General features: G+C 44.4%; 1 protein-coding gene across 1 annotated transcript; it reads right to left on the bottom strand.

Annotated features, from left to right (window-relative positions):
* Positions 1–1496: 1496 nt before the first annotated feature.
* Positions 1497–8165, bottom strand: LOC125345261 (3 beta-hydroxysteroid dehydrogenase/Delta 5-->4-isomerase type 1-like). The gene is made up of 4 exons (XM_048337474.1): positions 7903–8165; positions 4797–4961; positions 1613–2496; positions 1497–1556 (listed from the first exon to the last, which is right to left on the bottom strand). Exons 1-3 carry the CDS (start codon positions 8045–8047, stop codon positions 1685–1687), a joined length of 1122 nt encoding a protein of 373 aa, XP_048193431.1. The 5' UTR covers positions 8048–8165; the 3' UTR covers positions 1497–1556; positions 1613–1684.
* Positions 8166–12274: the final 4109 nt, after the last annotated feature.

Genomic DNA, 12274 nt, shown 5'->3' with positions numbered 1-12274 from the left:
TCATAAAGCAAGTTTGTCTCTGCTTGAGGAGGTCTCTGCTTAAGGAATATGTAAGCGTGTGAGCAATGTTCATGCTGGCGTTCCCCTTGTATGCGGAGGATTTCCCAGCATTGTGATGAGATGGACAGGCTTCCTGCAGACGTGGGGTTCATTAGAGGTGTCCCATGCTGTCACTTGAGCCACAGAAGACAGTCCACCAAGGTGTGTGCTCTAACTTCTGGATTGGGAGTGGATCTGTGTGCTGATTCTCATCCTTGAAAATAAGTTAGAGTGTCCAGGTGGCCTTCCTTCCCATGTCCCAGAGCTGAGACCCGACCCCCCTCACAGTAGAGCACCTGGGGAGTCCCTTCCTTGAACTTTGAGTATCACCAGAGATAGGCATGGTGATCATTCACCGGGGAGATAGGTAGGAAAGAGAGGCAGAAGCAGGCACATGCTAACCCTTGCAAGGATAAAGGGGAACCTGGATCTGATTCCTCTGCCTAGCATCAAACCAGTCTTCATTTCTGTGAACTATGTCACATACCATAAATATGTCTTTGACCACTTTCTGGAGGAGAGAGACATTGCTAGGAAGATCTCCCACATTCTAGGAGTTCACACGCTGTGCTTGGGTAAGATTATAACCCATTGAAGACAGAGTGTTATATTCCTGTCTTGAAGTGGTCTACCTGAAGTCAACATGAGTGTCAAAATACCCATCAAGACCCATGCAGTTTGTGTGGCTTTCTGGGTGGTGGTGTGCTCCTTTTGGAAGTTTTTCTTTTTCTATTGATTGGTTAAGTGGAATTACTTTTGAAATAGTAATTATAAACATTTCATATATATGCACACAGGTATATGCAATGGAATTTCATGTATCCCTCTAGAGGAATGAAATTTTGTCATCTTCAGGAAAATGTAGGCATCTAGAAAACATCACACTGAGCAAATGAGCCAGGCCATGAAAGCTCATATGCAGATTTTAGATCCAAAACATAACCTATCAGGTTTGGGGATATGGCCTAGTGGCAAGAGTGCTTGTCTCCTATACATGAAGCCCTGGGTTCAATTTCCCAGCACCACATATACAGAAAATGGCCAGAAGTGGCGCTGTGGCTCAAGTGGCAGAGTGCTAGCCTTGAGCAAAAAGAAGCCAGGGACAGTGCTCAGGCCCTGAGTCCAAGGCCCAGCACTGGCCAAAAAAACAAAAACAACAACAACAAAAAAACCACCAAAAAGAAAAAACAAAACAAGACAAACAACCTATGAAATAAACACAGGGACTTGTGCATAAACACACACACACATACACACACACACACACACACAAAGTATCAAGATGACTAAAACACAGTATATTCAGCAGTGAAATTTCATGGAGTCAACACTTTGAAAAAGTAACAGTTTAACAAAATAAACACCAGGATGCTGAAAAAGTATGAAAGGGGGTTAGTGGGAGGAAGATGGGTGAATCCTGAAGGACAGAGAGGAGGTGGAGGGAATGTGGGATGGCTGGAAAGGGTGACTGATTGAGAAGCCTTGGAAATATAAATGGACATGTTAAACCGTAATCCCTGGGGCTGGGAATATGGCCTAGTGGCAAGAGTGCTCTCCTTGTAAACTGTAATGCCCTGTACAACTATTTGAAATTTTAAACATAAAATATAATAAAGTGGGGGCTGGGAAGATGGCTACCCCCACATCACTGAGCTTTTGACTTCAGTGTCCCCTTGTGCTGCTTCACAAGTGAACCAACCCATTCTGTGGTTTTCTGCTTGGCTTCCTCCCAGCAGAAGCGGGGCTCATACCCAAGATGCCTCTGTGCTTTCTTGTAGGAGTAGGTGTACGCGCTGTTTGAGAGTACCAGTAAATGTCGGGTGAAGGGGGGTCGGTATGTGTAGATGGGGCTCAGCAGGAAGCTCACTGCTTCCAGCAGGAAGGCAAGCCAGTACATCAGGAAGAGAGGAGGGCTGGGCCTGGAGTCGCGGCGGAGGCCCCATTCTTTGCACAGGGTATCATTTAAGTCATCATAGCTTTGGGGAGGTGTGTCATCTGATATGAAGTAGAACTGCCCCTGGATGCTTGGTGCCTTCTTGGGATCCCTCAGGCCTCTGCAGGCCAGAATGTGGGCCCAGGCCACATTGCCCACATAGACTGGGTTGACCAGAGAAAATGGGCCTGTTTTTTCCAGTACACCATTGGTTGTGAGGGCTCTCTTCACAATGGGGGAAATTAGTTTGCTTCCTTCCCCATAGATGTACATAGGCCTTAAGGCACAAGTATGCAAGGTGCCGCCATCTTTAAGAGTGCACCCATTGGCTGCCAACACAGCCTTCTCAGCCAACTTTTTGCTGTATGGGTATGGTTCAGTCCACCTGCATTCGAGAGGCTCTTCCTCCTGGCCATTCTGAATGATCTCCTTGTAGGAGTTGGGTCCTGCCACTTCCACTGAGCTGGTATGGATGAAGATTGGTACACTTGCTTGGACACAAGCTTCCAATAGGAGCTGGGTACCTGTCAAAGGCGAAGATGGTGTCAACATGCGGAGACAAAGCAAAGCGTTTTCCATGCCTTCAAATTCATGGTCATCTATATTCTTCACCCAATTGAAGGAAACCTACATTTGGGTGGGTTTTATCTGTCCCAGAGGCAAATATGGGCAATGGTAGCAACAGCCACAAGAATAATGCCCAAATCAAGAGATTCTGACTCTGCATTGTGGGACCATATTCCTATGTGTCTGCCTATGTATGAGCATGTGTTTATGAGATATATATATGTATATATATGTATATATACATATATATATATATACACACACACACACATATATTCTTTTCCAGTCTAAGGGCTTGAAGTCAGGGCCTGGGCACTGTCCCTGAGCTTCTTTTGCTCAAGGGTAGCACTATACTACTTGAGCCACAGCACCATTTCCAGCTTTTGCTGTGTATATTGGTACTGAGGAATCGAACCCAGGGCTTCATGCATGCTAGGTAAGCACTCTATAAGTAAGTCACATTCCCAGCCTTACATATTCTTTTTGATTTTGTCCTTTTCAATATAATGGTTTAAGTTACTATTATATACATATAACAATAGCATATATAGTATGCATATTATATATATATCATTTCATAACAGGTCCTTTTAAATACATAATCTCAGGAGCTCATGTTCTTTTAGATTGGTGGGAAATCACCCAAGCAATTAATGTAAATGAACATTACTTGTTGGTTTTGCTTTTTTCCTTTTTTATAAGTCAATGAGTCATTGTCAGATCATCATTCTATGCATAAATGGGCAAGTTGTTATCTAGTTGGTAGATGTTAGAGACCCAGCTTCCATTGGATGGGTTTTGTGTTCCTTGCAAAGTCAGTCTAGGTCTTTCTCTGCCTTCATTTACCTAGCTATGAACTGTAGGAATGATAAGATTTCCTTTTTGCTTTCATTCTCAGGCTCTGCACTGGTCTTTTCTATGGACTATGGTGGAGAACTAAAGAGCAAAATGGGTCCTCAGCTGGGAACACTCACATTGTCAGAGCTTGTTGGACTTCTATGTCAGTAGAAGTTTTGGTCATGGTGGAAATGCACAGCATGACAACTTCTCTAACAGAAGGAAGAACTGTCCCAGGCAAAGGCAATATACCCATTTAAGAGTCTTACTATAATTTTACTCTCAGGACTTCTGGCCTCATTTTAAGGTAAATGTGGTGGACAAGTAATTTCAGACTGAAGTTCAGCAAGATAAAAATTACCATCATTGTGACATATTTTCTAAGCCTGTGACAGGGTTTAGTGATGTCACTCCTGTAGCACCATCCCTCTCATTTCCCACCTCTCTTGTTGGAAAACATGGCAAATATCCCTTGAAAGGCTAGGAGCAGAACTAAGGCCTTGCCATACCTTCCCACACTGTAGACAGCGATGGGGGTGGTGAATCAGACACTAGAATGAGCCACTTCTGAGATACTGCTGGAAATCCAAAGGCAACTGGTGGTTTAAAATAGCAACCACTGAGTCCTGAGATTGAAAGTCAAGATATGAAAGGGAAAGGACTAGGGTGCACTCAGTCTGGGAAGAATGGCCCTAGGGGGTCAGAGGGATTTAAAAAAATTACAAGGCAGGCTTCCTCGAGGGAGTATGTTTAGACTTGTACTAGATTAAGAACTTGTACTTTAGAAAGAGCCACAGATCATTTAGGGATGAGAAGCTGCGGGGTGGCTCTGGGTATCGCTAGGACCAGCTGGTCAAGACTCCTCCAGTGGTGAGCTGAGAGGCCGTCATGGACGGCATGGGAGGGGTTCTGGGAAGGCAAGTCCTAAATGTGTTTCCTAGCAGAGCACCGTGGAGTGGCTTTGCTAGTCTTCTAGAGGAATCCTGACTTCAGGTGGGCAGGATTGAGGCGTTAAGAGCATGCGGAGGAGGCTGCTACAAGGTCTGGTCTGCCCAGGGAGGCAGGGTGAATGGATATGGAGGGTGTGGGGTCTGAGTCTAGTTGAGGGTGGAATGTAGGATCAGGAGGAAGAGCAATCATAGCAGCTGGAGAGATCCAGGTGTATTTAAATCTCTGCTCACCCATGGACAAGCTGTGGGGCTGCCATCTGCTTGCCCCTTCTCAGCTGTGGTTTCTCATCTACAACACAGACCACAGCCCGAGTTCTCTCAGCTGGCCCTGGTGAGCCAGGGATGCAGCAGACCCAGGACAGGCAGGAGCTGTAAAATTGCTTGTTTTCTTCCTTTCTTCACTTGCCTTTTTATCCATGTTGCCCTCCATCCCACCTCTCCCCTCCTCCCCGAACCCCCCGGCACTGTACCTTTGAAGTTGATGTCCATGATGGTCTCTCTGAGATTGACGCCAGTGACATCAATCAGAGCAGCAGTATGGATGACAATAGAGACTCCCTGGCAGGCCCTCCTCAGACACTGGGCATCCAGAATATCTCCTTCCAGCACTGTCATCTTGGCCTTGGTCTGTAGCTCTGTGGGAACAGCAGAACAGGCATTGGGCAGCTTTCTGGATGGCTCACAAAAGATCCTCATGCAGGTGCCCATTGTCTTGGTGTTCAGGTACAATCTTAATGTGATAATGTTGGAAGGAATAGCGCTTTCAGTTAATGGAAGAGCTATAAAGACACAGGAATGGAAATCTGTAGCACTTAGTGGGAACAACAAAACCCTTTCCATGACATCCTGTTTAATGAAATGCATCTGAACAGTGAGTTTTGCTGTGTGTGAAATGAACATATTAAATTCATTTCATAAAGAGATGTTGGTAATATCTAGCAAGATCAGATGGAGAGGTTGTGAGAGCTGGATACAAGAGGGAAAACACAGTATTTTCCCTAGTCCGGTAGGGAAATAATATTTGCATGTAGATTTGGCATTGACAGAGAGACAGTTTCAGAGATGTAGTTTAGAAAGCTAATAATGGCATCAGTTTAAGCTTGACACAGAGAGCTAGGTGATCAGGAGGTCCACTCACACTCCATGACTGAGTTCTGAGGAGCAGGAGCTAGGTTCTAGGGCTATGATTGGAGGAAGGACATGTAACAATGGAGCACTTCAGACCTGGCCCAGACAGGACTCAGTGGATACTATGTCTGGGTAGAACACAATCAGCAAGTTCCCTTCAGCCCTTATGGTCCATGCTTGAGTGAGTAGAGGTAGAGTGTAATCATTGATGAGGAACTTAGAATGGCTCCAGTGCTAGACTTAAGTCAACCTCTAAGATACTAGATATCCTGAGAGCTGACATCACCGTAGCAACCCAGTTAGTCTCAAAGGCACTGACTGCTTCTTTAGCCAGCTGGCCATCCCCACACGAGACACCACTGCTCATCATGGTGTCACCTTAATGGCCACCAAATAGAGCACAGTGCTTCATGCAATCTGTGTGGATGCCTGGCTCCATAATTTACACACAAATAAGCAATTTCCTTTCCAATTGATTTCTGATTTCCTTCTGAAATCTGAGGGCTGAAGTACAGGTGAGGCACACAGGCCAGAGCAGCTCAGGGACAGAGCTAAGCACACACTGCTAGTGTAGACTCCAGTCCAGAATATGCCTGCCTCCCTGCCTTGCTCAGTTACTCCTCCAGCCCACGGGTAGGTCTAGTTGCTTATGGTTAACTTTCGAGATAGGAAAAGGAAGGGTCAATTGAACTGAATTTGGCAGTGAATTAGGGCTACTCTGCCTGCTAATGCTCTGCCGAGTGCCAGCTATGCCAGGCCCTTTCTTTGTCAGGCCTTCCCAGCAGGGCCTTCTAGTGGAGGAGGGGAACTGAAGAGGCTACTGGGGTGAGATGTGTATTGGACCGTGGACGTCTCTGATTCTGTTGCATCTGCTGCTTCTCCCTCCCTTCCTTTCCCTTCTCTCTTACTGGTGTCAGAGGAGATGGGGTAACAAGAGAAGAGAAGCCCAGAGCCAGGGGATTTCACCGCAAACAGGGCACACAGATCCTGGCACAGGGAGGACATGGGAGTCTGCATTCTTTCCCTTCTGCTGCCCCTTCCATGTGTCATAGCCCTGCATATACTGCTGAAACACTAGGATTATAAGTGATAATGATCCTGTGATTACTTCCATTCAAAAACACCATCGAGGGTGGCCGAGGAGTAAGTTTGACATATGGGGTATTCTGTGAGAAGCACAGACGAGGTGGGTGCTGTCCTGGAGAGCTGTGGAAGGTCCTTTGTGTGCAGAGAGCACCGAGTGTCTATCCAGGGCTGACACTGAATCCTCTTAGGCTAGAGTAGTGTGTGTGTGGAACCACTGGAGCACACAGTGGGGCAGCAAAAAGAGACTAAGCATTCTCTGGACCCAGAGTCAGAGGACCAATTACAGGGGCCATGTCAAGGCTAGGGCTCTCACCTTAGTCCTTAGCTCTTAGTCTTTCTCGCTGTCTAAGAGGAACTATGATAATTAGCTCCAGAAGGTGACACTAGGTGGCACAGAAGTGAAAATGAAAACATATTCTCTGGATGATTAGAGATCTTTATCACATAGCCTCCTTTCCCCGCCTTTTCCTTCTTCTTTACCACTAAGCACCACTAGATGGCGAGGGAGGGCAGCCAACAGCTCTGCCTGGACACCAGCCTTCTTCCTGCTAGTCCCTGAGGAGAATAGAGCTGAGGAAAAGGGACTGGGGGAAAGCAGCCTAAGGAATCTGGAGAGTGTGTGGCCACGCTGGCCCTGGCTCTGCCTGTTGTGCAGTGCACCCTGCTTAGGCAGCGCTCACATTTATCGTCTCTAGCTCTTCTTAAATTTCCCACAAACATTTTCACACAAAATGTAACCTACTAGGGCTGGGAATATGGCCTAGTGGCAAGAGTGCTTGCCTTGTGTACATGAAGCCCTGGGTTCAATTCCTCAGCACCACATATATAGAAAAAGGCCAGAAGTGGAGCTGTGGCTCAAGAGGTAGAGTGCTAGCCTTGAGCAAAAAGAAGCCCGGGACAGTGCTCAGGTCCTGAGTTCAAGGCCCAGGACTGGCAAAAAAAAAAAAAAAAGTAACCTCCTAAAATCCCTCATGTTGTATTTCACCCAATTTAAACGCAGTGACCACCAAACTAAAACCAGCAAGTAGCAAAAAGTAACCGGTCTCTGGCAATCGGTAGGGGAGGGACCTGCAGCCCTCAGTTCTTGAAAGACCTGGAGACTAGGGGCAGAGCTGGTGAATGATTTCCACGAGAGAAGAAGAAGAGAGGCTCAGAAGCCCAATAACTGGCTGTGTCTGCTTTCTGCACTTCTTCGGCACGCCCGCAATCCACTCTTTCCACAGCTGTGCACTGCGCACTTGCTGTTTCCTTCCTGCATCCTCCGAATGACTGTCCATGAGGGGACCATGAGGGGCACAAGCATCCTCCTGTTTCCAAGCCAGACCCCATCGCCACACACCCAGGATTCACAATGGAGCTCACTTGAAAATTCTTCTCTGATGTCTGGAGTAATGTTTTTGTCCATTGCCCTGATCTCTTGCAGCTCCTTTTCCTCCATCAAGAAGCTAATGATCTTTTGGCCCAGAAATCCTCCAGCCCCTGTCACCAGGCAGCTCCAAGCAGCCATAGCAGTTCAGGACTCAGAACACCAGGAGGAGGTGGGAAGGCAGGCAGCCCTGGAGAAGGCTGAAAACAAGGTACAAGTCAATGGAATACAGTTTATCAGAAATTTCCCATGTTCACTGCACTCCATTTTTTGCAAAAAACAGAAACAAACAAACCAACAAAAACAAGGAGGTGCTGGGAATATGGCTTAGGGGGAGAGTGTTTGCCTAGTATGCATGAAGCCCTGGGTTCGATTCCTCAGCACCGCATACACAGAAAAGGCCAGAAGTGGTGCTGTGGCTCAAGTGCTCAGGGACAGTGCTCAGGCCCTGAGTTCAAGCCCCAGGGCTGGCAAAAAAAGCAGAACAAAACAACCCCCCCCCAAAAAAAAACAAAAAAAACAAAAACCCTAAACCAAAAGACCTGCTTAGCAAGTCCCAGAAGAGGTGGAACAGCTTAGAAAGTTCTCACCAGTGAGATGGGTAGACACAGTGAGGCAGTAGATATCTGGTGGCTGGTCTCCTCAGCTCACAAGGCGGGGCTGGAGCATTATATACGGTAGCATCTGACTCAGCCTTATCACCTTGAATTCTTGCTGGGTGATCATTGCTTACTCTGTCTCGAGAATCCCTCCTCCCTGAGGACTATGTCCCATCAAGCTATGTCTCAATAACCTCTTTTCTAAAGTACTTCTCTCCTTTCTGGCACAAGAAGACAAGCCAGCCTCCAGGCTGTGGTGAGTGTGATGTGGATTTTGCATCAAGAAGCCTGTCGGTTCTTACATACTGCCTGTACTTAAATGAAAAGGGTTAAATCCCAGAGATAACTTTGCTTTGGTTTTTGTTTCACAGTATATATACATCTGGCAGGAATTTTGCTCTAGCCCATTGTCACCTGACAATTGAATGTCATTTGCTATGTAGCTACTGTCTTGATTAAAAATTAAACTCAATTTACAATCATGACAGCTCCGTTGAGAAAGTTATATGTGGGATGAGTTTCTTTCCCTCTCTTTGTATCCAAAACCTCAATTTTTTTTTATTAATTGGACATAAATTTTTTTACAAGGTGTTGTGCAAAGAGGGTGCAGTTACATAGTAGGGCAGTGTGTACATTTCTTATGATATCTTACGACCTGTTTTTCTATCTCTTGTCTAGGTCAGGTTGACATATATGCAATATACAATGTATCAAGAACATATACAGTATTCACAGACTTGGTCTCTACTGTCTCTCTGTCTCCCTTTGTTAACAGTCATATATCAGGGAGATCATGCCCCTTTGTTTTCTGTGTTCTAGGCTTGTCTCACTCAACATTATTTGTTCGAGTTCTGACCATTTCCCTGCGAATAACAGTATTTCACCATTCCTAATCGCTATGTAGTATTCCATTGTGTATAAGTACCATATTTTTTGGATCCATTCGTCTGTGGAGGGGCATCTGGGTTGTTTCCATATTTTAGCTATTGTGAATTGTGCCGCGATAAACATGGAAGTACAAATGCCTTTTTGATATCTTGGATTTGCTGTTTAGGATAGATGCCTAGGAGTGGTATGGCTGGGTCATAGGGTAGGTCTATATTGAGCTTTTTGAGAAACCTCCATACTGTTCTCCCAAGTGGTTGTACTAATTTGCACTCCCACCAACAATGGAGAAGGGTTCCTCTTTCCCCACAGCCCCTCCAGCATTTGTTGTTTCCTGAGTTCAGAGTATAGGCCATTCTAACTGGGGTGAGGTGGTATCTCAGGGTTGTTTTTATTTGCATTTCCTTTACTAGCAGGGATGTTGAGCATTTCCTCATATGTTTCTTTGCCATTTTTATATCTTCTCTTGTGAAGTCTCTCTTTAGCTCTTTTGCCCATTTCCTAATAGGTTTATTGGGCTTGGAGGGGCTTAGTTTTTTGAGTTCTCTGTAGATGACAGATATCAGGCCTTTGTCTGTTGCTGTGCTGGTAAATATCCTTTCCCATATCGTTGGCTGTCTTTCTATTTTGGTGGCTATGTCCTTAGCTGTGCAGAAACTTTTTAATTTGTAGTAGTCCCATTTGTCGAGTCTTTCCCCTATTTGTTGTGCCCCTGGGACTCTATTCAGGAAGTTCCTTCCTGTGCCTATAAGTTCTAGTGTCTTTCCTACTCTGTCCTTCAGTAGTTTCAAGGATTCAGGTCTGATGTTGAGGTCCTTGATCCATTTTGAGTTGATCTTGGTGCATGGTGATAGGCTTGGGTCTACTTTGAGTTTTCTGCATATGGCTGCCCAGTTCTCCCAGCACCAGTAGTTGAAGAGGCTATGTTTATTCCATTGTATGTCTTTAGCTCCTTTGTCGAATATCAGTTGGCTGTAAGAGTGCGGTTTTATTTCTGGGTGTTCAGTTCTAATCCATTGGTCTTCCGATCTGTTTTTATACCAATACCATGCTGCAAAACCTCAATTTTTGTTCCTCCCAAAGAGGTCTGTGTTCCTAGTTGAAGAGCAGTATCAAAAGGAAGCTAGCCTGTGATAAACAGCTAGCTAATTTCTGATCTAGATCACAGGAGTGCTTGTTATAGTCTGCTCATCATGGATCTGGCACTAACACAGACTTAGGATAATGTGGATACTGTTTTGGTTAAGGCTGCTGCTCTGCTTTTTGGGCCACAGCTCCACTTCTGGCTTTTTTGCTGGTTGATTAGAAGTAAGAGCCTCACATTTTGCTGCCCAGGCTGGCTTCAAACAGCAGATCTCAGCTCAAGATTGCAAATCTGAACCACCAGTGACCTGCTTTTAGCTTTAAAGAGACTCACTGAAGTATAATAAGCATTCTGTAATATTGGCTTATTTTAAATGCCCAGTTATTTTTAATGATGTTTGGACTGTTGTGGAAGTCATAGGGTGTTTTATTATTCCCCAAATGACCTATTAGCCACATCTACCTTATTCTCACTTCTGATCTAGACAACATTACTTTGGTGTTGTTTTTCTAAAGTTTTCCTTTCCCTGACTCTGCATTCATAGATTTATGTAACATGCAGTTCTATGTAACTGTCTTCTTTTACTTGCTGTGATATTATTTTAGGGATTCTTCTGGGTTATAGCACTTGTCAGTATTTCAATCCCTTTACGTGATAAACGCTGTATCTTTGCTACACTAATTAGTAAGAAAATTTTTTTTCATTCATCAATTGGTAGATATATATATATATATATATATATATATATATATTTTTTTTTTTTTTTTTTTTTTTTTTTTTTTGGCCAGTCCTGGGCCTTGGACTCAGGGCCTGAGCACTGTCCCTGGCTTCTTCCCGCTCAAGGCTAGCACTCTGCCACTTGAGCCACAGCGCCGCTTCTGGCCGTTTTCTGTATATGTGGTGCTGGGGAATCGAACCTAGGGCCTCGTGTATCCAAGGCAGGCACTCTTGCCACTAGGCTATATCCCCAGCCCAATTGGTAGATATTTTATGTTTTCCTTTTAGGGGGTATTCTGGAGAGAGCTGCTATTAATATTTGTATATAGACTCTTGAATGTGGATCATGTTTTTATTCACCTTGAGTAGATAACTAAGACTTAAATAATTATGCACTCAGTTCATTTTGAACATTTAAAGAACTCTCCAAACCTTCTTCCAAAGTGGTTATGTTTCCTGTCAACAATGCCTGAAGATTTCTGGTTTTCTTCTTATCCTCTAATTGTATAGACTGTCTTTTTATTGGAGCTGTTCTAGGGAGTCAGAAATGGTGTTGCACTATGGCCCCAAGTAGCTTCTCTCTGATGTTCATTATCTCTTCATTTGTTAGCTTGCCATTCCCATACCTTTTTGGTAGAGTATTCAAATGATTTGAAGAAAATTGAAATGCCTTTTGCTCAATTTAAAATTATGTTTATTATGCATTTTATATTCTACATCATCTTTTACTAGGTTTATGATATGAAAGTAATTTTTTCTCAGGCTATGGTTTATTCATCATGTCTGGAGGGAAGGGGGATTGTACCTAGGGCTTTGCTTATCTTTAAATTTGTTAAATTATATCTTCTTACACAGAAACACTTCAGTTTTGACAGTCTTCTCTTTCTAGTACTTGTCACTCTGGTTTTCTTAGTTCAAAGTCATAGACTTTTCATCTATATTGTCTTATAAGGGATACTTAGTTCTAGCATTTTGTAACTTGTGGTTTTAGCTCTTCTTTTTAGGACTAGAATCCATTTGAAGAGCATTTTACATGCTCATGGTCTACATTCACATGATCAGTTCAACAAGGGACAAGGAGAG

The sequence above is a fragment of the Perognathus longimembris genome, unplaced genomic scaffold, assembly GCF_023159225.1.
Source record: "Perognathus longimembris pacificus isolate PPM17 unplaced genomic scaffold, ASM2315922v1 HiC_scaffold_5441, whole genome shotgun sequence".
NCBI lineage: Eukaryota > Metazoa > Chordata > Mammalia > Rodentia > Heteromyidae > Perognathus > Perognathus longimembris.
This window is presented reverse-complemented; position numbering and strand designations above follow the sequence as displayed.